This window comes from Lacerta agilis, chromosome 3, assembly GCF_009819535.1.
Source record: "Lacerta agilis isolate rLacAgi1 chromosome 3, rLacAgi1.pri, whole genome shotgun sequence".
NCBI lineage: Eukaryota > Metazoa > Chordata > Lepidosauria > Squamata > Lacertidae > Lacerta > Lacerta agilis.
The window spans coordinates 110228366-110249654 of NC_046314.1; the positions used below are offsets into that span (position 1 = coordinate 110228366).

The 21289-nt window shown below is 42.4% G+C and overlaps 1 protein-coding gene across 2 annotated transcripts in view; it reads right to left on the reverse strand.

The window, feature by feature from the left end:
• The window catches only part of BCL11A (BAF chromatin remodeling complex subunit BCL11A), a 162595-nt gene that overhangs the window by 11398 nt on the left and 129908 nt on the right, over nucleotides 1-21289 (reverse strand). Inside the window, exon 3 of one of the 2 annotated variants that reach the window (XM_033145131.1) lies at nucleotides 4527-6251. In XM_033145131.1, the coding sequence (XP_033001022.1) occupies nucleotides 4527-6251 (1725 nt within the window). Of the gene's footprint in view, nucleotides 1-826; nucleotides 6252-21289 lie in introns of those variants that run through there. The other variant, XM_033145130.1, reaches the window with a different exon arrangement.

The following is a 21289-nucleotide window of genomic DNA, read 5'->3' on the forward strand; positions in this document are numbered from 1 at the left end:
TTCACCTTCCATTCTTAAGAGGGGTAATGGGGACGGGGGACGGGGGACATCCATATGGAAAGGAAAGGTCCCCTCGGTTGAAAAAATAAAATAAAGCAAGATCTTTGCTCTCAATACAAGACACTTTTCCCAGGGGCAAAGCATTTTATTGTGATATAAATAGGGAGCTTTCTGGGTCTTTAGGCTACTAATACGTACATCAAAATGCCCCCAATGAAGAAAACCTCGTGGTCTTCTCTTAAAAGCTGCTTCTCTCGCTGAGGGAAATTTACAGAGTGTGTCAAATGAGGACACGCAAAGCTTATGGAATGTACTTTAAGCAGAGTTTTTTATTATTATTTATTTATTTTTCAATTAAGGGACAAAATGGGTGAATGAACAGGGTAATGCAGACAACTGCCCGATTTATAAAAATAAAAAAAATAAAAAATAAAACCCCAAAAAACACAGACAGTGGTTTTCCCAATAGAACTTAACAAAGACTAGAACAAAAACCAAAAGAAAAAAAATACAATAAAGAGCCAGGTTGCCAATGACCTTTGGTCATCTAAATAATAACAATAAAAAAACAATTAAAAAAACAAAAACAAAGATCAAATCCAACGCCTCTGTTCTGAACAGAGCGTGTAAGCAATAATAAATAGTGACTTCCATAGTAAAAGATAAAATTTCAAGTTACGACAAACAGCTTTCATTACAGGAATAGAAAAGGCCCATAATAACAAAATATTTTGCATTGCCATATACAAAAAAGGTATCGTATCCGGAGGGGCTCCTCTCTCTCGCTCTCTCTGTCTCTCTCGCTCTCTCTGTCTCTCTCTCTCTCTTTTAATATGCTTTGCATATGAAATCCTTTCCGATCTAAATATATAAAGCACCATTTAACTTTTTTTTCTTTTTGGCAATGGAAAAAAAACCTGCGGAACTTTTTAATTTTTTTTTCTTCCTTTCATTCTAGTTTTTTTTTTAATTTTTTTTCTCCTTTTACTGCATATGAAGATTTTTATTTTTAAAGATGCTGGAATGTAAAGGGTTAAGAGAAGAAGAAAAAAGGGGACGAAAGAGCACACTACGGAACAAACCAACATCATCACCTTGCATTACTGCATACAATATGGCAGCGGAAAGAAAAGTAACCCCCTTTGATATGTACAACCATCTGCAACGCTCATTTAGTGCGACATTCAAACAGATTCTTTCTCTCTTTTTTTTCCTCCCCACCCCACAACCCCCCCCCAAAACAGCCATTATATGGCCTCTTATCTGTACAATGTCACACTTTTTCTTCTAAAAAAAAAATGGTTTTTTCAAACATACAAATAATTTGCACTATATTATCCTGCCAAATTAAAAAAATATACTGTGGCAGCCTGTTTGTTTTGTGTGTGTATGTGTGTGTGTTTTTCCACTACCAAAAAAAAAGGTACAATGATACCTTTTCTTTCTTTTCAAAGAGAAACAAGCAACAGTTAAAAATACAAGCTTCATTATAAATACTATAGTGCCTACTCTAGGTGAACATTAAATTCAAATACCATTCTAGAAATTACAGAAAAAAGAGACCATAAATGTGTTTTTCTTCTTGTTTGTTTGTTTTCTCTTCTTTTTAGCATAGGAACCAACAGGAGTGTGCATTTTCCTATATTTTAAGTACTATATATTCTTAACCCTTTCCCCAATGTATTTATTTTACAACCTGAAGAGTTGTGTATATAACCAAGGCATAGGATTTTCCACTACTGGTTTTCAATGAAGAGCAGGTCTTGTACACCACCAAGACAATGAACCCTAAAATACAAGTTTGCTTTTTTCTCCCCTAAACAAAATGAAGTGTTTTTGTTTTGTTTTTTTAAAAAAAATCATAACATTTATATTTTAAAAAGTTTTGTACAAAAAAACCAAACCCATCCTTGCACTGTAGGAGTGAGAGCAATCATTCGTTATTTTTTATATAATTGTACGACCTGTTCCCATTCACAGCGCCGTAATGTTGAGCCCCAGTCATTAAGTCAAGTAAAACGGCAAGCTGGCAAAGTTTTTTATATGCTCATCATGAGATCATGCTCATATATATTTTTTTAACTTTTTTCATTAATCTTGCAATTTTTCCCTTAAAAGTATAGAGACCTGTAAACTGGGAAAATTGTACAGTGCATTTAAATTGTCCTATCTGAGCAGTCTTAAAAAGTTTTTTTATACTCAACCTGTGTACCTCTGATTAAAGGAAAAAGAGACATACACGACAGGCAGAGTCAAGTGCTATGTGAACATCCAACGGGGCAGATCCTAGCTTAATCATAAAAACAATGAATCCTTTTCCCATGTCAACACAACGAGCACATAGCATATGGTAAAAAGAAACAAAATGAAGTACAACTTTTAGGGAGCACAGACATACACTCTGCTACTCTTTTTAAATTATCTTTCTCTCTTCTTTTTCAGAATGTCACACTTCAAGGCAAATCTTAATAGTTCATAGTTAATCATCATATCAATATTAGCTTATAACCTGTTCTTAGTTTTAAATGGCAAGCAGTACCACATTGTGCTAATACATCACTGTATGTTTATTTTATTTTATTTTTATTTTTTGCTATGTGTTACACTCCGTAAAATATTATTGCTGGACTGTTTTATATGTCTTTCCCTATATATAGAGAGAGATCAATAGATCGATATGCGGTAGGTATGCAAGGTTGTACGTTTCTAATTTGATTGTCAAGTTGACAACCAACTTAACTTGGATATTTACTTATTTTCATTCTTCTTCCTTTTAGGTTTTGTGTCCTTTTGTGTGCCAGAATCACTAAAAGATATAGGTAAAATCTTCAAAACATGAATTTTCTTCCTAGTGTATTTAATCATCTTTCAAGGCCTTCTGCACTTTTCACATTCGTTTTCTTCTTATTTTTTAATCATCAGAATAATGATCAGAATCTCAAAAACGCAAGGGGGCGGGGCAAAGAGAGGGAGACAGGGTACTGGTTGGGTAACAGGATGAGAGAACGTTCATCTGCAATGGTCCCGGGATGTTTCAACACTCTGGAGGGGAATCAATCTGGGTTGTATTCAACTAAGTTTACTCAGAGTAAATCCTCTGAAATCAATGCACTTAAATTAGTCTTGTCCATTCTTTTCAACAGAACTACTCTTAAGTAGGACTAAGATTGGCTACAACCCTTTGAATTAGGTGACTTTGGGCGGAGGTTAGTTGGAACAGGAGTGCATGGGTCGGATCGAATGATGATTAACTAGGACGTATTGGGTTTCCTTTCTTAATTATTTGATTTAGGTAGCCACTGTTGTGAGAAATACAATATAGAGTTATCGGCTAGGTCCTAAAGGACTCGTTTACATTGCCCAGTGCGAAAGTTGAGCTACAAGTTTAGAACAAGTAGGGTTGCCACCAACATGGCTTAAATAGATTCAAGGCACTCGGATTTCCATTTCTTAAACCAAATGATAGTACAAATTTACCTTTTTTCTTTTATGTCCTTATTTTTCAATTAAAGGCCTACTTTTTCCCTTCCCTCCCCCACCACACAAACAACTGATACGTTAACATCCTTTTAAAGACAGAAATTGAGATAACACCATGGAATTCCCTTTTCCCTTTTCAGTGTTATCCATCTGTCCAGAGAGGGTTAATTCAAAGAACATTGCCCCTATACATTTCAAAACAAAACTGTACATGATATGTGTCACAGAATTCACGTAGCATGGTTGGTTCTGTTAAAAAATGTTTTTGTTATTCTGATTTTCCCTCCCCCCCTCTTTTTCCTGGAACTTTACAGGAAATGGGCACATAGCTGTCTGAGTTAGTATTTGGGTGGGTGGGTGGGTATTATCATTTTGTTTGCTCAGCAACCAATCAAGGGACAATTTTTTTAAAAAAACAGCCATAACATACCATACATGCTGTCTAATTTTTTTTAAAAAAATTAACAAACATACACAACATGTAAATTATTGCACAAGAGAAAGGCTCAAAGTTTGCGTAGTATTGCCCCCAATACAGATCATGCATTCAAATGGTGGAAACAGAAACAAAAAGAGGAAAAAATAAAATAAAAAAATAAAAAATGAAAATGAAAACAGGTGTGCTGGTGACTAGCACTTTCTTAATATCATCCTTAGCTTCCATTATTTTACTCACAAGGGACTAGAAAATCTCTACACCGGGGTGGGGTGGGGTGGGGGGGAGTCGGTTGGGGAAAGGGAGGAGAAGGGGGACATGTTAATATACCTCTATTCAGTTTTTATGTCATTATTCAAGACTCGATCACTGTGCCATTTTTTCATGTGTTTTTCCAGGGTACTGTACACGCTAAAAGGCATCTTACAAATTTCACATTTGTAAACGTCCTTCCCCACCTGACCATGCGTTTTCATGTGCCTGGTGAGTTTGCTACTCTGGGCGCACGCGTAGTTACACAGCTCACATTTATAAGGCCTTTCCCCAGTGTGGCTCCTCCTGTGGACAGTGAGGTTACTACAGTTCTTGAAGACTTTCCCACAGTACTCACAAGTGTCGCTGCGTCTGCCCTCTTTTGAACTAGGCCTTCCAGGGCCTGGACCACTAATATGCGGGGTGCTCCCTCCACTTCCTGTACCGCTGCGGCCTGATATCCCTCCATCCATCTCCCCAGGAGGCGTCGAGAAGCGTAAACTTCCGTTTTCGGAGGAGTGTTCAGAGGAGGAAGCAAAAGGCGATTGTCGGGAGTCTCCAAAGTTGAGGAATGGATCTTTTAGCTGCCGAGAGGCAGCGTACCCAGCTAGCCACTGGGAGTAAACATTTTCAGTGTTAGGCATAGCTGTTGCGGGAAGGTCAAACTCCTTTTCAAGTTTGATGCGTTTGGAGAAAGGACTTAGGGAGCTCGGGCTACCCAAGAGCAGCTTTTTAGACAAACCTCCAGAGGCAGATTCACCAGGGGAACACCCCCGACCATTAATAGCCCCATCGTCGATGCGATCAGATTCACCAGCTACTGAGTCTTCGTCGCAAGTGTCTCTATGTACCTCAGATTCGGACAAATGCCCTCGTTTATGTTTCTCTCCAAGGACCTGATGGAAGGCCTCGCTGAAGTGCTGCATGGAGCTCAGAACCATCCCTTGCATGACATCCGGTATGGAGCGGTTCTCATCGACAGACCGGGAGTTGTTCTCATGGTGACGAGCTGCTTCTAGATTAATGCCAAACCCATAGTCTGGCCGTTCATTTTCAGTCAAATCCTCCTCTTCTTCTTCCTCTTCCTCTTCTTCCTCTTCCTCCTCCTCCTCTTCTTCTTCATCCCCATTTTCTGGAATCATATTGGAATCATTCTCACTCTTAAACTTGGCCACTACGGATTTTAGGGCACTGCTAGCACTGCCAACAAGGTCACTGGTTCCAGGCTCTGGGGAGCTGGCCGTGGAGAGGCCATCATCAGACTTCACTGTCATTGGGGAGGATTTGTGCATATGGGTTTTCATGTGGCGCTTTAGCTTGCTTGCTTGAGTGCACGCGTGGTCGCAAAGGTTGCACTTGTAAGGTTTTTCTCCAGTGTGGCTCCGGCGGTGGACAACTAAGTTGCTCTGAAACTTGAAGGTTTTCCCACAAAATTCACAGGACTTGGATTTGACGGGAGGCTGGGAAGGGGGAGGAGCGGGAAGAGGAGGGAGAGGCGGCGTGGCCAGAAAGGGTGGCTTGCTGCCTGGCTGGAATGGTTGCAGTAACCTTTGCATAGGACTGGGCCGGTTCGGTGACAATGGCGGACTAGAGGTGTTTCCAGCTAACTCCCGAAGCCGCCTGGAGAAATCCATTGCTGGGGGCTCCATGGCCATGGGGTTGAGTCGCAGCACCCTGTCAAAGGCACTGGGGTGATGGGTTGCAAGGGCCATTTCTTCGGCACCCAGGCGTTCTATGCGGTGTGGATCCAAGTGATGCCTTGGAGGGGGACTAAACAAAGGCGGCGTAGGAGGGAAGCGCCCTTCTCCGAGACCCGAAGCTTCTCTTGCAACCGATCCGGGTATTCTAAGGAGGTTAAAGGGATTATTGTCTGCAATGTGGATCCCGTGGAGTGGTGGCTGTGAAGGGCATTCAGCACCTAGTCCTGATGGGATACCAACCCGCGGTGTTAGGGGGCTTCCGTGGTCACTTTCTAAGTAGATTCTTAATCCATGAGTGTTCTGTGCGTGTTGCAAGAGAAACCAGGCGCTGTTGAATGGCTGTTTACATGTTGTACATGTGTAGCTGCTGGGTTCATCTTTACCTGCAAAAAACAAAACAAAACACCACAGTAGCATCAATGTTTAATAACCAAATAGCTTCCTTAAGAACATCAGACAAGACCTGCTGCTGGACCAGACCCAAGATCTTTCTAGTCTCCCATCCTGCTTCCCACCACGGCCAATCGGAGGCTTCTGGGAAACCCACAAGCTGGGCTTAAAGGCAATAGCCAACTCCAACTGTTGATGATCCCCAGGAACTGGCATTCAGTGACAAACTACCTCTGAACATGAAGGTCCCACTTAGCCATCAAGATAGACCTCTCAACTCTGTGATAGTGTCTGATCCTTTTCTAAAACCATCCCCTAAAGCCATCCTAAAGCAATAAGTGCAAACACTTTAACACATAAGCAGATACACTTCACATATAGCTAAGGCCTTGATCCTAGACCAATTTATACCAATGCACATTGTGGCTATAACCCTAAGCATAGTTTACTGAAGAGTAAGACCCATTGAGCTATGTGGGGCATACTGCTATGCAGATATGCATAGGATTGCACTGTTATGATTGTAATCTAAAGCCAGAAGTATCAAGTCTCTGGATTTGGAGTAGTTCTGCTATGGTCTCATGGGATTAATCTGCTCCATTATTGGAGGATCACAGACACTGTGATCCTAACAGTATTTAACCTATGGGCACTTAATAACTTCAAATTTTGGTACCTCCACTAATTTTTTAATGAGATTATTTAAATATACATTTTCTGGTTTACTTCCAAGGAAGTATTTTAGTGCGCATGGTTATGGTCTAGTGATGCAATCCTAACCGTACTTATTTCCAAGTAAGTCCTGCATAAATAAATTATGAAAATACATGCCAAAGATAAGGGTGCATATCTCATAGGATCAGGGCCTAAGCCAATTAATTATATGCCAGTCCTCATTTGCAAGCATGTTAATTTTTGTTTTTTGCTTTTTAAAAAAACTTATTCTGTAAAAAAAAAACCTTGTTTCAAGCTGTCAGCTGAGAAAATGAAACCTGAAATATATGATATAGTACAGCCTTTCTTTCTCCAACTGGCTTATGGGTCACCCGCACAAATCTAGATAACCAGATGGCTGGATAGCTAGATAAACATGGATTTGGATAATTTGGATCCAACATCTGGCTAGGAAACTAGCTGAATATCCAAATTTAGAGGGGCTAAATAGAAGACACCTACAGGAGCCATCTTGTTTTTCTTTAAAATGCTTAAGACTGTAAATGTCATTTTAAAATGCAGCCATATATCTGAAATTTGATATATCTACTGTATAAGTTACTATCTACTGTATAAGTTACAATTTATTTTAACCAGTAGCACATGGTCCCGCTTCCTGTTATCCTGATAACAACCATGTGACTGGCCCATGGTCGGCCAATAAGCAGGCGTGCCAACTCTTGGGGGCCGAAGGCACCTTGGTCTCTTCAATATTTGTTTTAGTAGGGGTGGGTCCCCTCAATCTTCAGGCAGCCCTATGCGCATGTGATGATGCACACCGCAGGTCTAGTGGCCGGCTCCTCCAGAGCACTCGGCCTTCCAAAATGTTCATGACATCATATACACGCAACAGCACTGGGCCCTCCCACTCTTGGGGCAACCCCACGTCTCTGGCTGTGGGATCTGAACTTTGCCCTACCCAGGGTTAAGTCTAGTCTGCTACCCCACATTGACTCCCTTGGTGTACTGTAATTTAAATATCACCTAGCAGAGCTGGCCCAATACATTTAGCAGCCTGAGGCAAGGACGAGATGGTCCTCCCACCCTCTTTTCTGGACTTGCAGTTAACTCTTATTTCAGCACTGGTGATTGGTCAGCATCCTCCACCACACCTGAAGGCAACACGCTGACATAGGGGGTAGAGGATATCCAATGCCTCACCTCTGTTGCCTGAGGCAGCTACCTCACTCTGCCTAATGGTAGGACTGGCCTGTCAACTACCGAGTGCTACAACTGGGAATGGGAGAGTGGAAGCTAGGGAGATCAGCAGAGGGAGAGCTTCTAGTTTTGTTCCCATACTCCTCCCTGCACAGCTAGCTGAGGACAGACCAAGGTTAGGGAGAAGTGCCCCAATGGATCAGTCTCCTTTGTTCTATTGCCTGAGCTTGTGACTGCAACCAGTTGTGCACTCTAGTTAAGCCCTAAACTCCATAGCGAATCTCATTCCCCCCCATATGCTAGACAATTACCCACTAGTTTGTACCATCAATCCTACACACACCAGTGGGAGGTGGTTGTTGTTGTTTGCCATCTACTTGTTGAGTCTAGTCCCTTGACAGAAAAGGGCAGTGATGCTTATCCTCTTTAGTTTTCCCTTGCAAATAGTCAGGTAGCTTGGACAATCACCAACAACGGTTCCTTGTACCCCCTTGGGAATCCCTGGTGCTGTCATTCCCAAGAGCAACTCCACATTTTACACTGCAATTCTGCTACACCTGCAGCAGTCACATATCCATAAATAGCTTGTACAAATATGTGGGAGCCCTGATGCAGAGACACAGAGATGCTTAAGGGCGCCTGGCTGAAGAACACAGCATTTATGTGCTCACTGAAGGAAATGCTGCTTCTCCCATTAGGAACAGGACTGTCACATTCAGTGCAGTTCTACCAGGCCAGAGATGAGGAAACCATGACCCTCCAGAAATTGTTAAGACTTTAACCCCCATCAACATCAGCCAGTTTTGCCAATGGTTGGGGCATGATGGGAAATGCAGTCCAACAAAATGGGGAAGGACTGTAGTTTGATGGGAGAGGATGTCAAGGTCCCAAGTTCAATCCCCAGCATCTTTACAGAAAAGTTATTTGGAAGCAAGGAAATACCTCTCTATCTATGAGGTTTTGGGATGGGTGCTGCTGAAGCTAAATGGACCAAATGTCTGACCAGTATAAAGCAGCATCATATGAATTGGGGAGAGAAAAAAATAAACTGTAAAAGGAATAAATCCTTATTGTTCTCTTTCAGTGGTCTGTTTCCACCAAAAACAATGGGGGGGCATTGAAAGGACAGCAAAAATTAGCATAAATAAATATCTTGGTAGCTAATTGTGACATTAACAAACCATTTTGAAAATGCAGAAACTGCTGAGCTTTTCCTGGGAATGCATAGGAGCGGACACGCACACACACACACACACACACTGTATTTATATATACTGTACTAGTCTTTGAACAACAAGCAAGGCTTACAATGGTATTTGACTGTGTGCTGATCTTCTAGGCTGACCTGTGATTTACTTTACGGCGGTGTTTATAATCTCACTCAATATAACCCACTTGTGGGCAAATCTTTTTTACAAGATTAGACAGTAGATGCCAAAATTAGGTTTCCAAACATATGCCTAATGTACGTGCGGGTAGAGAGGAGTGGGGGAAGTATGAAGTGGATGGGTTTTGAAAGAAAAACGCTGAAGTCCCCCTATCAAGTGATCTTCATTGTTCTTGTTTTCCTCCTCACTTCAAAGAAGGAGAAGAAAAAGCTTTATAAGGGGGATTTTCATTATACAATGTGTTGAATAAATGACTTTGGAAAATGACAGGCAGGCAGCTTTACAGTTATGTCTACTGCGACTCACACAGAGCCCCCCCCCCCAACCCCTGCTCGTAGCTTCAGGTTTCTCTATTATTATACATTTAGTCTGACAATCTGAATTGGGGGAGAGAGAGAGAGAGAGAGAGAGAGAGAGAGAGAGAGAGAGAAATTGGAGGGAGGAAGAAAAAGAGATCCAGCCATCTCTGGCAGGTGTTTAACATTTTGGTTGCTTTAAAGGAAACCCTTTGGAATAATATTTAACATTTCATTCTTCTGCCAATGCCAGCTTTTTAATGAACCTTACTGTGATGTTTAGCGCAGGGCGCTGAAGACGGCAGCAGATAAAATACGTAAATCTTCTGGAAAGAGGAAAACTCAATTGGGCATGCAGATTTCTGAACGCTTGTTTGTGGGCTCTGGGTGAGGGTCCAGAGAGGACAAACTGGGGTGGTGAAGGCAATAGGGAAGTCAAAGCAGTTGGCAACGTAGATAGTTTTCATTTCATTTTGCTGCTGTAAACTAGAAGCTTCTTTTTTATATATAAAAACTGCAGCAAGTGATGCTATCACCCTCTGGTCTGCTTAACAATGCAACACACCCCTGCTTTGCTGGTTTATGTATTAGGTCAGTGGGAATAGCACTGTATCTTATAATGAGGATACAACATAACAGTTTTTGTAATTGCATTTTAGCATTCCCATCAACTAGATATTCTGGATCAGAAGGGCAGCTGGTATAATCATAATGTCAATGAGAAAGGCTGTTAACGGCAGAGAGTAAAGATTACATGGGGTGGGGGGGGGAGAGCAGCTTTGAAACTGGTAATTATTACCAGTCCACTAATAGCAAATGATGCATTGCAGTTTCACCATATAATCTGTATTTCATTCAGCTTCTTGTTGGGGCAGCAGATTATATTACAGCGCTCACAATGCCAAAATTTCTAACCTACAGTCATCAATAAAAGCCTTACGTCCCATAATTTGGTAAATGACTTTCTTCATAACATCTTCAACTGTTGTAAAGGCTAGAATCGATTTCTTACATAGGAAAAAAAAGGCTTCATTTATTTACTGGAGTATAAAATGTAATATTTTTCTTCATTTGCTCAGAGGAAAAACAAGTTTCTACTTTTACCATTCCTGTATGGTGACTGTGGGAAGAGGAGAGAGAGAGAGAGAGAGAGAGAGAGAGAGAGAGAGAGAGAGAGAGAGAGAGAGATAGAGAGAGAGAGAAAGAAAGAAAGAAAGAAAGAAAGAAAGAAAGAAAGAAAGAAAGAAAGAATGCAAGGCGAGAAAGACAGTTAAAATCCACGAGTGATTTACCTCCTGCTTTGAAGAAACACAATTTCTAATTTGTCTATTAGTACTTGATTAATTATGAAAGCTATTGACTGACCATTTTACCTCCTGGAGATGTTTTAACAGTCGATGTTAGATTGCTGATGCATTAAGGATTGGAAGGAGGGGTCCAGCTAGGAAGGGCAAATTTAACAATAAGTGAGTGAGCTTTTGCTCAGGACAAGGCGAAGCGGCAATATTTTGTTTGTAGCATGGACACCGTCCAAACTCAACCCTTCATACAATAGATACCCTTTCACAGCTGTTTTCTCCTCCGCCTTTGGGCAATGTACAAAGTGACTATACAATTTAGAATCTCCCTGTTTCCCTCCCCTCTCCCCATGAACTTGTGGCGTCAGCTTACTGAAATGGCATGAGGGCCCCCCCCATCCCCCAGCCATGCAACAGAAAAGGTTGTGTGGCTGTTTCCTAAACCCCCTAGTTTAGGAAAGAGGAGTGGACATATTTACGGATAAAGCTATAACCACCATGGCGAAGTTCTACCTCCACTGCTGGAGGCAGTATGCTTCTGAATATGTGCTGGGAATCACAAGCAGGAAGATGGTTGCTGCAATCAGGCAGTATCAAAGTTTGTGAATATGTGGGCCCAATCTGGGGCTCTCTTCCATTTAGCAGGTCCTGCCCCCATACCTTGTTACTCAGGGTAGAGTTGCTCCTGAAAGCCTAGGTAGGAGAGCATGCACACTTAGGCACATCATGTGTCTGCCCCTCCCTCCCACTTTCCTCCTCTCTTCAATGTCTTCATCTGCTTGCAACCATCTGGGCATAAAAGCTGCAAACACAAAGGCCTACACAAAGGCTGCTCCAAGAGAGGATTTGGGAGAAGCACCATAGGTGGTTGCAAGACAAGCAACCCGCCCATGTTCTCCCTCCTTCTGCTTCTGAGTCACAAACAAACTCAAATGCAACAGCCTCAGTTTAAGGGACGTTGATCCCTTAACCATGTTGACCAGAGACATGGCTCTGCATACTTCTTTGTTGCATGGAGGTGCGGGTGGGGGGGAGCATAGATTGTGGTAAGCGGACATAGGAATCAGCAGCCCAAGCACCTCAGCTTTAAAAAAAAAACACATATATTTTTTTGTCCTTCAAGGCTGTGAAGATGAGCCTTGAAAAGTGACACCCCAGAATTCCCTTTGGAAATGCCAATGGAATTCCCTTGTAAGAAAGAGCTCTGCAGAGTCCCTATGCAGCCATGGTACCCAGAAATGTGGAGTGCATCAAACTGCAGTGCCCTGGCCACCACATGGATTTATATGGTCTCCACATAAAGTTTGCAGCATATGGCTGAATCGTATGGACAATACAAGATTGTATCAGAATGAGAAATAAATAAGTTTCCATAAGATATTTCCCATGCACCTGACCAGGCATTAATGTTCTCAAATGATGAGTGCAAGAAGTTACCGGTTTCAAGCTAACTTTCAAGACACCTGCGTCCAGTGCTGTGCATTGTCATTCTGCACAAGCACAGTGCTGGGGACTGGGTCTTGAATTCAGCACTAGGAGGTTTCTAGTCCAGGAAGCTTTGGAAGAAAAGCTTGAAATTTTGTGGGAAATGCTGGGGTGAGATCTCGGAAGCCGTAAGAGGGCCAGAGCCACAATTCTAGAAGTCCCACAGACTGGGCCTCTAATACGTTTTGAAACGCTTGATATCTCCTGCAGTAGTTAGAAAGGGGAGGGGGACAATAAACTAGGGTAAAATGCAAATATATGAAAATTTACCTGCTTTGAATAATTAATGCAGAGTTCAGTTTTTCTTTGTGCAATGTTTGAATTACCCCGGCACATATTTTTTTTATTAATTTCTAGCGCAAAGGCGTGTGCAGATCTGGCAAAATCCCAGGCTACGTTCCCCTTCAGCCACAAGTGCCATGGCACAGTTTTTCACAGCATATGAAAATTAAGCAATGGATTACTGCTAGGCAAGGGCTGGAGTGGACTCAGGCCAAGCATGGCAGAGGAGGCCTCTGTTTAGTAAATCATACTAATCCAGCCAATCTGGAGCGCTGCTTTGCCAAGACTCGAGGCAGACCCTTAACGCTGTCCAAGGATGGAACTTTCCCTAACCTGCCTCAAAACTGTCATCAAGATTGTCTGTAGCTTATGAAGGAAGCATTTTAAAGTCTGTTTCACATTTCAACACTGAGGGATCCTTAATATGCAGTTTTAGGATGGGGGGGGGGGAGGAAATGTTGCATGTCAGTAGGATTTTGTCCTGTCTCTTAATGTAGCTAGCCAGGTTGTTCGGAGAGGCTCTATCCTAGTGCTCCTCCAGACATCCTTTTTATTACACATTCAATATGATTTGTGTTTGTGATGCTATCACGGTGGTCATGTGCAAGCCCATTTCCAATACATTTTGTGCCTACAAAGGTTTTGGGGTAGCCATACTGCTTCATTTCCAATTGATGCACATTTCATGCTGAAATCCAGTAACTTTTCATACCACAAATATTCAGGGAGGGTGGGTTACCCCACTTTTGGGGTAACCCCAAAGGGGTAAGCCCCACTGAACAGCAATAATGAGGTAGTATTGGAGAACAATGCTGTGTACCTGTGTGCCTAAGATAATACTTTTAATGAAATGGGAATCTCCCCCTGCAGGTTTTTTTTTAACAGCATAATCACTGGGAAAACCACCTTGACATTCAGTGCCAAATAAGGGCATTAGCCTTCAATCCAAAACGGACCCCGTTTTTACAACCTGAAATACTGCTGGGCTCTGAAAATGCCCAATTTGCTAGTGAAGAATGAAGAGTGCTTTTGAGCATCTGCAGAGCACCTTCCTCTCACCAAAGATAATGACAAAAATTAAGGGCAGTCCATTTAAAGGACGTGAACATCAAGTGGAGTAAGCACATCTAATTTTTAGTAAGCAATATTTGCTTTTAACGGGTTCCATTGAGACAGTTTTAATCCATGCATCCCACAAATGTCTTCATCTGGACCCTGCTGGTTGAAGAGTACAAAAAAGGTAAAAGTCATTTTGGTCAACCACTACTGCTGCTGGTGATTACATTCTCTCCCTTGCAGCTTTAGGGTCTATCACTATTATGTATTCCCACCACATGCTGCACAAATTGGCAAGCCCCAGTCTTGAAGCTCCTGCGGAATCCAAGTTCGAAGGCAACAAGTCTGGATGGAAGCAGAGCAAGCGGGAGTGTCCATGAGGCAAGGATACCCGCAAATGACTCCCGTCACATGACCAGCCATTGCACTGTTCCGTCAAGGCTGGATCAATGGGCGAGCGCCACCTGGGCTCTCTCTTTGCCCTGCCAAAGTGGCAGAAGGAGGAGGGGGAGAAAACACACTGTGTTTGCTCCTAGGAGCCAGGAAGGGAAATGAGAACATGGAGTAGAGAGTGGGCCAGACAGAAGGGCCCCTGCTGTGCCACCTCCTTCCCTGCCCTGCTGGAGAAGCAGTCCTGCCAACTCTCTGACTTGCAACAAGAGACAACAAGAGTTTTTGACTCCTCTCTCTCCCCCCCACACCTTCCCTCCCTTTGCCTTTATGCTGATCAGCTTTGCCTTCGTTGAACTTGCCTAACCAAGGTTACTGATAATCAAGGGTTATCAACTTTTCAGGAACAGAGTCAAAACAAGCAAGCAAACCAAAACCATTGCTAGAACTGAGTTGCTACAGCAAATCTTCGCAGGACCTTAAATTCCTCTGGAATTTGTTACGATAGCTAGAAAAATGCTAGAGTAAGCGCAGAGTCACATACCACCTTCTGAATGATGCAGGAACACATGTACGGTACTCAAAATCTGCACAGCCTGTATGAACTCTGGTCTATACATATATATGAATCAGGTGGGAATTCTACTTACTGTAATAGGAAGGAACGCAGGTAAGGGAGTTACATTTTTAACAGTCCCTTTGTACGTTAAAAAAGACCTCAGAAATGCTGGAATTAATGAGTGGGGGAAATGTTGTGATGCTGCTTGGGGGCTTCCCACAGGTATCTGGTTGCCCACTGTGAGATCAGCACCCTCAGGCCACTGGCCTGATCCAGTAGGCTCTGTACTAGAGTTGCTTCAAGCAGAAGAAAGCAGTCCTTTAAGGGCCCCAATCCCAAATCGCTTAAGGCATTAACAGTGCAAATCAGCACTTTGAATTGTGTTCAGAAATGAACTGGGGGACATTTCTAGGGAAGCCAGAACAGTTATTTCAAGGCTGGTGAGGTATGTTTCGTATACCTGGTCTCAGTCAATTATCCAATTTCCATATTTTTTTTCTCTGAAGATAAATTGTCCGATCTGGACCATTTTAGAGTAGACCGAAGGATGGATGAGAGGGAGAGAAGGGAGGTATGACTAAATAACATGTGGGTAATAAACTGAGCAGAAATACTAATCGACAGTGGGATGAATCACTCTCTCTGCTGTGCAGATACCTTGTTTGCCATTAGAGAGGCTTAGAAGGAGTATGTATTGGTACATGGACGCAATTAAGAAGACAAATCACCCCATAACATGAGATCTTTTTCATGAATGTACAAAGCAAAGAAAATTTAATTATTAGTATGTATCATTCCATGAAATACGCTACCAGTACTAAGTGCTTTACAATCCTTAACTCATTCATTCCCCCCCTGCAATGCCATCATTAGACTCATTATTATTCCATTTTACAAACAGGCTAACTGAGAGGCAGAAAGTTAAAGTCATTCCTTTCAAGGTATACAGTGGTACCTCGCAAGACGAATGCCTCGCACAACGAAAAACTCGCTAGACGAAAGGCATTCACTAACGAAAGGGTGACTCGCAAGACGAATTTCCCTATGGGCTTGCCTCGCAAGACGAAAATTTCAATGCATTCCTATGGGAATTAAATTCCTATGCATTCCTATGCATTCCTATGGTCGTGCTTCGCAAGACGAATTTTTCGCAATACGAAACGACTCGCAGAACGAATTAATTTCGTCTTGCGAGGCACCACTGTAGTTTGAAACAGAGTAGGCTCTTCAGCCAGATACTCTAGGTTGCATTTTAAATCATGGTTATTATAGCACACAATATGGGGGTGATAGCCACTTTTAAAATGTAGGTGATAGTTTCTGGAAATGTGGCTTGCCAATTCAAATGATGAGGCTGATTTCAAAGCAGGTTTGCAAAGTTTAAAATGTACAAAGCCAGCCAGATGTCTTTTATTATTACTGTGCATTCATGATTATTTGCGCTAATGATGATACTGGGGAAGCCATATGCAATCATGTTTTCAATACTGTTTGTGTCTGCAAATGGAGGCATACTGTTTCATTTCCAACTTGTGCATGCCCTGTAGTTTCCAACTGAAATCCTGCAACTTTTCATACCTCGGTATGCCCCTTCAAATGGAAATAATGCAGTTAAGTTGGGGAAGCATTGCAAAATAACTAATAAAGTGGAATGACATGGGGGAAGTCCAGTATAAATCCACAATTAAATATTACTGCATCAATGATATGCTACAGAATACACTCACCAAAATACCCATTTTTTTGGAGGTGGCTCAAGCCAGTCACACCTAGTGGCCTTGTTAATCCTTTCAATGCCTGTCTAGGATTGCAAAAAAAAAAACAAAAGACCAGATAGGCCACAATAAACAGCTGAATTTATTTTGGAGGGTCCCAAGTTGAATGAGCCCTTTAAAAAGTGACCAAACAGGGAAATTGGAGGAGTGGCGGTGGTAGTTTCTTCATCAATCATCTGTCTGTGTTATTGCTTTTTGTACTTTGTGAACTGCTCAGAAACCTGTTTTGGCATTAAATGGTATATATATACACACCTACAACCTGCATTTATTCAAACTTTTCACAAACTAGTCCACAGTCCTAAGCTATGTTCACTTTTTAAAAGTTAGCATACATTTAAACATTTTTAAAGAACTAATGCTCTACTTTTCTTATTTTTCTTTGGGGGAGGGTGGGGGATAAAGAGGGGGGGACCTTTCAAGCTGGTTTATAGTGGCCTCCAGGCATGTCCACAGCAGCCACCACCAGAAAGCAAACCAGAAAGGCCAATTGGGAAGGAACTGCGGAAGCGAAGATGCCATTGCTGTGGGGAAGGCAAGAGGGAAAATGCTCTAGAGCTAAGCATTTAAGCACTTAATTCTGCCAAGTCAGTAATGGAAGAATATGCCAGCCAATGCGCCAACAGGCTTTGGGAAAGCTTTCCTTGTTTGTGAAAGGAAAGGCAGCGTCCAACATTTTTTTGTATCTTTACACAATTGACATTTATAGAAGAAGTAGCCATTCAGGGGTCAGTGAAACATAGGAGACTGTTTATAGTGAGTTCATCTAACTCAGAATGGGGCTCACCCACACTTCCAGTTGTCCCACTGCTTTCCCCTAGGAAAACGCATACTTTGCCACTGAATCGGAGCAAACATCAATCAGGTTTTCCGCAGGTTGATGTTTGCTCCGATTCAGCTATAAACAGTGTGTTTTCCCATGGAAAGTGGTGGGAAAACCTCTCAGAAGTGTGGATGAGTCCAGTCTACACTGACCAGCAGTGGCTCTCCAGGGTTTTAAGCAGGAGTCTTTTCCTAACACTATCACAAGATACTAGGCATTGCAGAGGCTCTACCATTGAGCTACAACACTTGCTAGATTCACAATGGACTAACAAGTCCATTGTGTGTAAGAACATAGGTAGCTGCCTGATAGCAAGTTAGTTCATCTACCTCAGTACTGCCCACACTGACTGGCAGAAGCTCTCCAGGGTTTCAGGCAGGGGGCATTCCCAGCCTTACCAGGAGATGCCAAAAACGGGCATCTCAAGATTCTTTAGGGAAGTCTTGTGCTTTAAAAGTACATTGGGTGTGCTTTAATAGTATGGTGCAGATCTGCTCAAAGACTGCTGCTACATACTCTCCAACTATCCACATTTAGCTGCCAGTTCATTGTCCAGTCTTATGGCTTTGAATCAAGTTGCTAAAAAAAATAATCCACACAACTAACCTTCCACTTTGAACCACATTTTAGGTTCAGGCTATAATAGATCACTAGAAAATTTCCAAACCAAGGAAGCAAACAGTCCTTGATCTCAGTGGCCAAAGATGATTAAGACCTGCATGGACAATACCTTGCCTACTTCCAGAAAACCCTGGGAATGATAGTTTTGTGAGGATTCTCTGAAAGAGAAGGATCTCAAAAAATTACAGTTTCCAGAGGTCCATCTAGATCAGTATTGTCTATACTGACAGCCAGCAGCTCTCCAAGATTTCTGATCTGCAGATGCTGGGAACTGAAGGTGGCAAATGCTGTACCACTGAGCTTTGACCCTTCCCTGGGGCCATATAGATCAAACTAGTGGAGTCTAATAGTCCACGGAAATTTCACAACTACAATCCAACTTAAGTCCAAAAGTGTGCCAGTCTTCATTCCACTCAGCCCTATAGGCGTGCTGATAGGTGGGTGTTTTGGATCATTAAGAGCTTCTAATGATCCAAAGGTTCATTGCCAACTTCTATCAAATATCAGACCAACAACAATATGGAGAGCTGAGAAAATGAGAACCTTCTTACAAACAAAAGGTTACAGCATATAAAGACTGATTAATCTTACATGGGAAAGAAAAAAATATCCATGATGAAATCAATGTGAAGAATTAAGTGTAATGAGTAGAGGTGAGAGAAATCTGAACTCGGCCATACCAAGATTACTATATCAGCAGCCAACAGATACAAGTTTTTAAAATGTGCCTTGATTAATAGGAAAAGAGGCTTCAATTTTAAATTAAAAGATTTAAGAAAGAAGTTTGCCAGAACTAAGGCAAAGCACCATGACTGGTCCTTAGGAGTCAACTGCGTTCTTTAAGTCAGCTCATAGAAATGACTAAGAGTTGATAAATATGGTCATCTTTCATGGCCAAGCCCATAAACTGATAATATTAACTGTTACACTAGAAAAAATACCCAAGGGAAGACAATTTTAGTTTGGGTTCTTGGGACTGTCCCACAGCTAGGTTTTGATTTTGTAGGGCATTCAGATAACTTACATCTGAAAGGTGAAAAGGTCTTGACAGTAACTTGGTGGAGTTAATTCCCGGCTGCATCCTGGGCTTGACCAGTCTCTCAATTTGCACCTGGCACTTCTATGGGTATAGGTCAACCACAGTTACTAAAAGCATCATCAAAGCAGATGTGCAAGCTAGGTGGGGTGATATCACGTTTCACTCTCAGCTGGAGCCATGCTTCTAATAACGAAGGTGATTCAAAGTTCACTTCCAAACATGAATCATCTTATCTCTGACTTCCATCTTACTTTCTGAGCAAAGTCAAGCACAGCTTTTTGAAAGACCTCAAAATGGCTGAAACGGCTACCATAGGCAAACCATGTTATCAATCAGACCATCAGAGCTACTGTCCAAGATATTTTGGTGCTTCAGGCAAGAAATCCAAACAGTATTCTGTCTCTATCTCTCTCTCTTCCCCCCCCCTCCGCTTCACCGCCTACTCTGGGAATTTGGTGTCTTATAATGCAGGACTGAAGAACATTTTTCAGCCCAAGGGCAGCATTCCCATCTGGGTCACCTTCTGGGAGGGGCCACATGCCAGTGACAGACAGAAGAAAAAATGTAAATGTTACCTGTACAGTTAGCTACTTTCTACACTCACCCCTCTCTTTCCTCCATCTGGGCAAGTTAAGGGACATTAGCAGAGGTCAAAAATAAATCCCATCCAGGCTAAAACACTGGAGGGTACAAAGCAAGACCCGTGAAGGGTATGGCTGGGGGGTAGCCTGGGAGGAGTCCTGAGGGCCAAAGGAGAGAGCTAGAAGGCCACATTCAGCCACAGAGCCTTAAGTTTCCTACGCTGCTTTTAATGGTATCCCCAAATCTGGATGTCTTTATCCTACCTAACAATAGGGCTGGGCTCTACTGACTTTTTGCCACTTGACCAAATAGTAACAATTCTTGTTCGTATTATTGCATGTTTTGTTTGGCTACAATGGTGCAGTTCCATTTAATACTATGAACCAATAATTTGTTTCTTTTGAAAGCACCCTCATGGGATGTGTGCGTCCTTTGTTACTGGAGGACCCCTTGCCCAGTGATTTAAACTCAGATGCCAGGGAATTATTCTCCATTTCTTTCTCCGTTTTCTCTCTTTACCAGGATTTTTTAAATAATAATAATAAAAAAATTGAACAGCAGTTTGAAGCTAAACCAGGAATCTCTTTTTATTCATCTTAAATGTCAAATGAATGCTTGTCTTCAGACGCGACAGTACTAAAGGCATGGAAAATGGCAGAAACACACACCAGAGTGGGGGAATAATTAATTGTTACCACTTGCACTAGATTCTCTCTCTTCTCCATCTGGCCTGTAAAAGACACACACGGACACACTCTAATCAAATCTAAGCCCTCACAAGTCACGTGTATTTCAGCAAGGAAGATTTAAACATGTGTTTAATTCTCCCAGTTCAACTTGTAAGTGCTTAACTTGGCTGGATGGTATCCAAAGTCTTTTTGCTACCTTAAGAAATCCATACTCTTGACCTGAGTTAAAACTGATATGACGTCTGTCCACACTCCTTCCCCCAGAGTTCTAGTGTTGCTGATTCAGTGCTTCTCCCTGCAAACCATAGGGCACCTGTGGATAGTCCATGTCAACAGAATTATGGGAGGATTTGCAGAGTCAGCATGAGTGGCACCACCGGTTGTTTCCACTGATAATGTGACAAGCAAGCAGCAGGCCTCATATATACATTATATTCATATCTCCTGTTCCTTGCCGAAGCTCAGAGCAGCCAGGTGGTTTCAGAATCAGACACCGGCTTGTGTCTAGACAGCAGTCTGCTCTGCTCCAATAATTCAGTTCTTTCACAGGACCTCTGACCATCTTCTGGGCCTCACAAGGGATTGGTTTCACCCCTACAATTCGCTGCATGCATATGTGGAGGGAGGGTAAGGTTGATGCGGTGCAAACACACTGGCGAGAACGCCAGATTGGCTCCTCCAGTGCATTTGCACTGCACTGCCTCTGCTGCCACCTTGCCCCTCACCCTCTTGTTATTTGTGGTGATGGGAGGTCAGGTAAGCGCTGCCTCCCCTGCCAACTACTACTGCAGATGAGGGACTCTGGCCTGATTGCCCTGTACTTTGGAAGTGAAACTGGTGCATATGTGCAGCACAGCCTTTTCACTGGTAGAACCC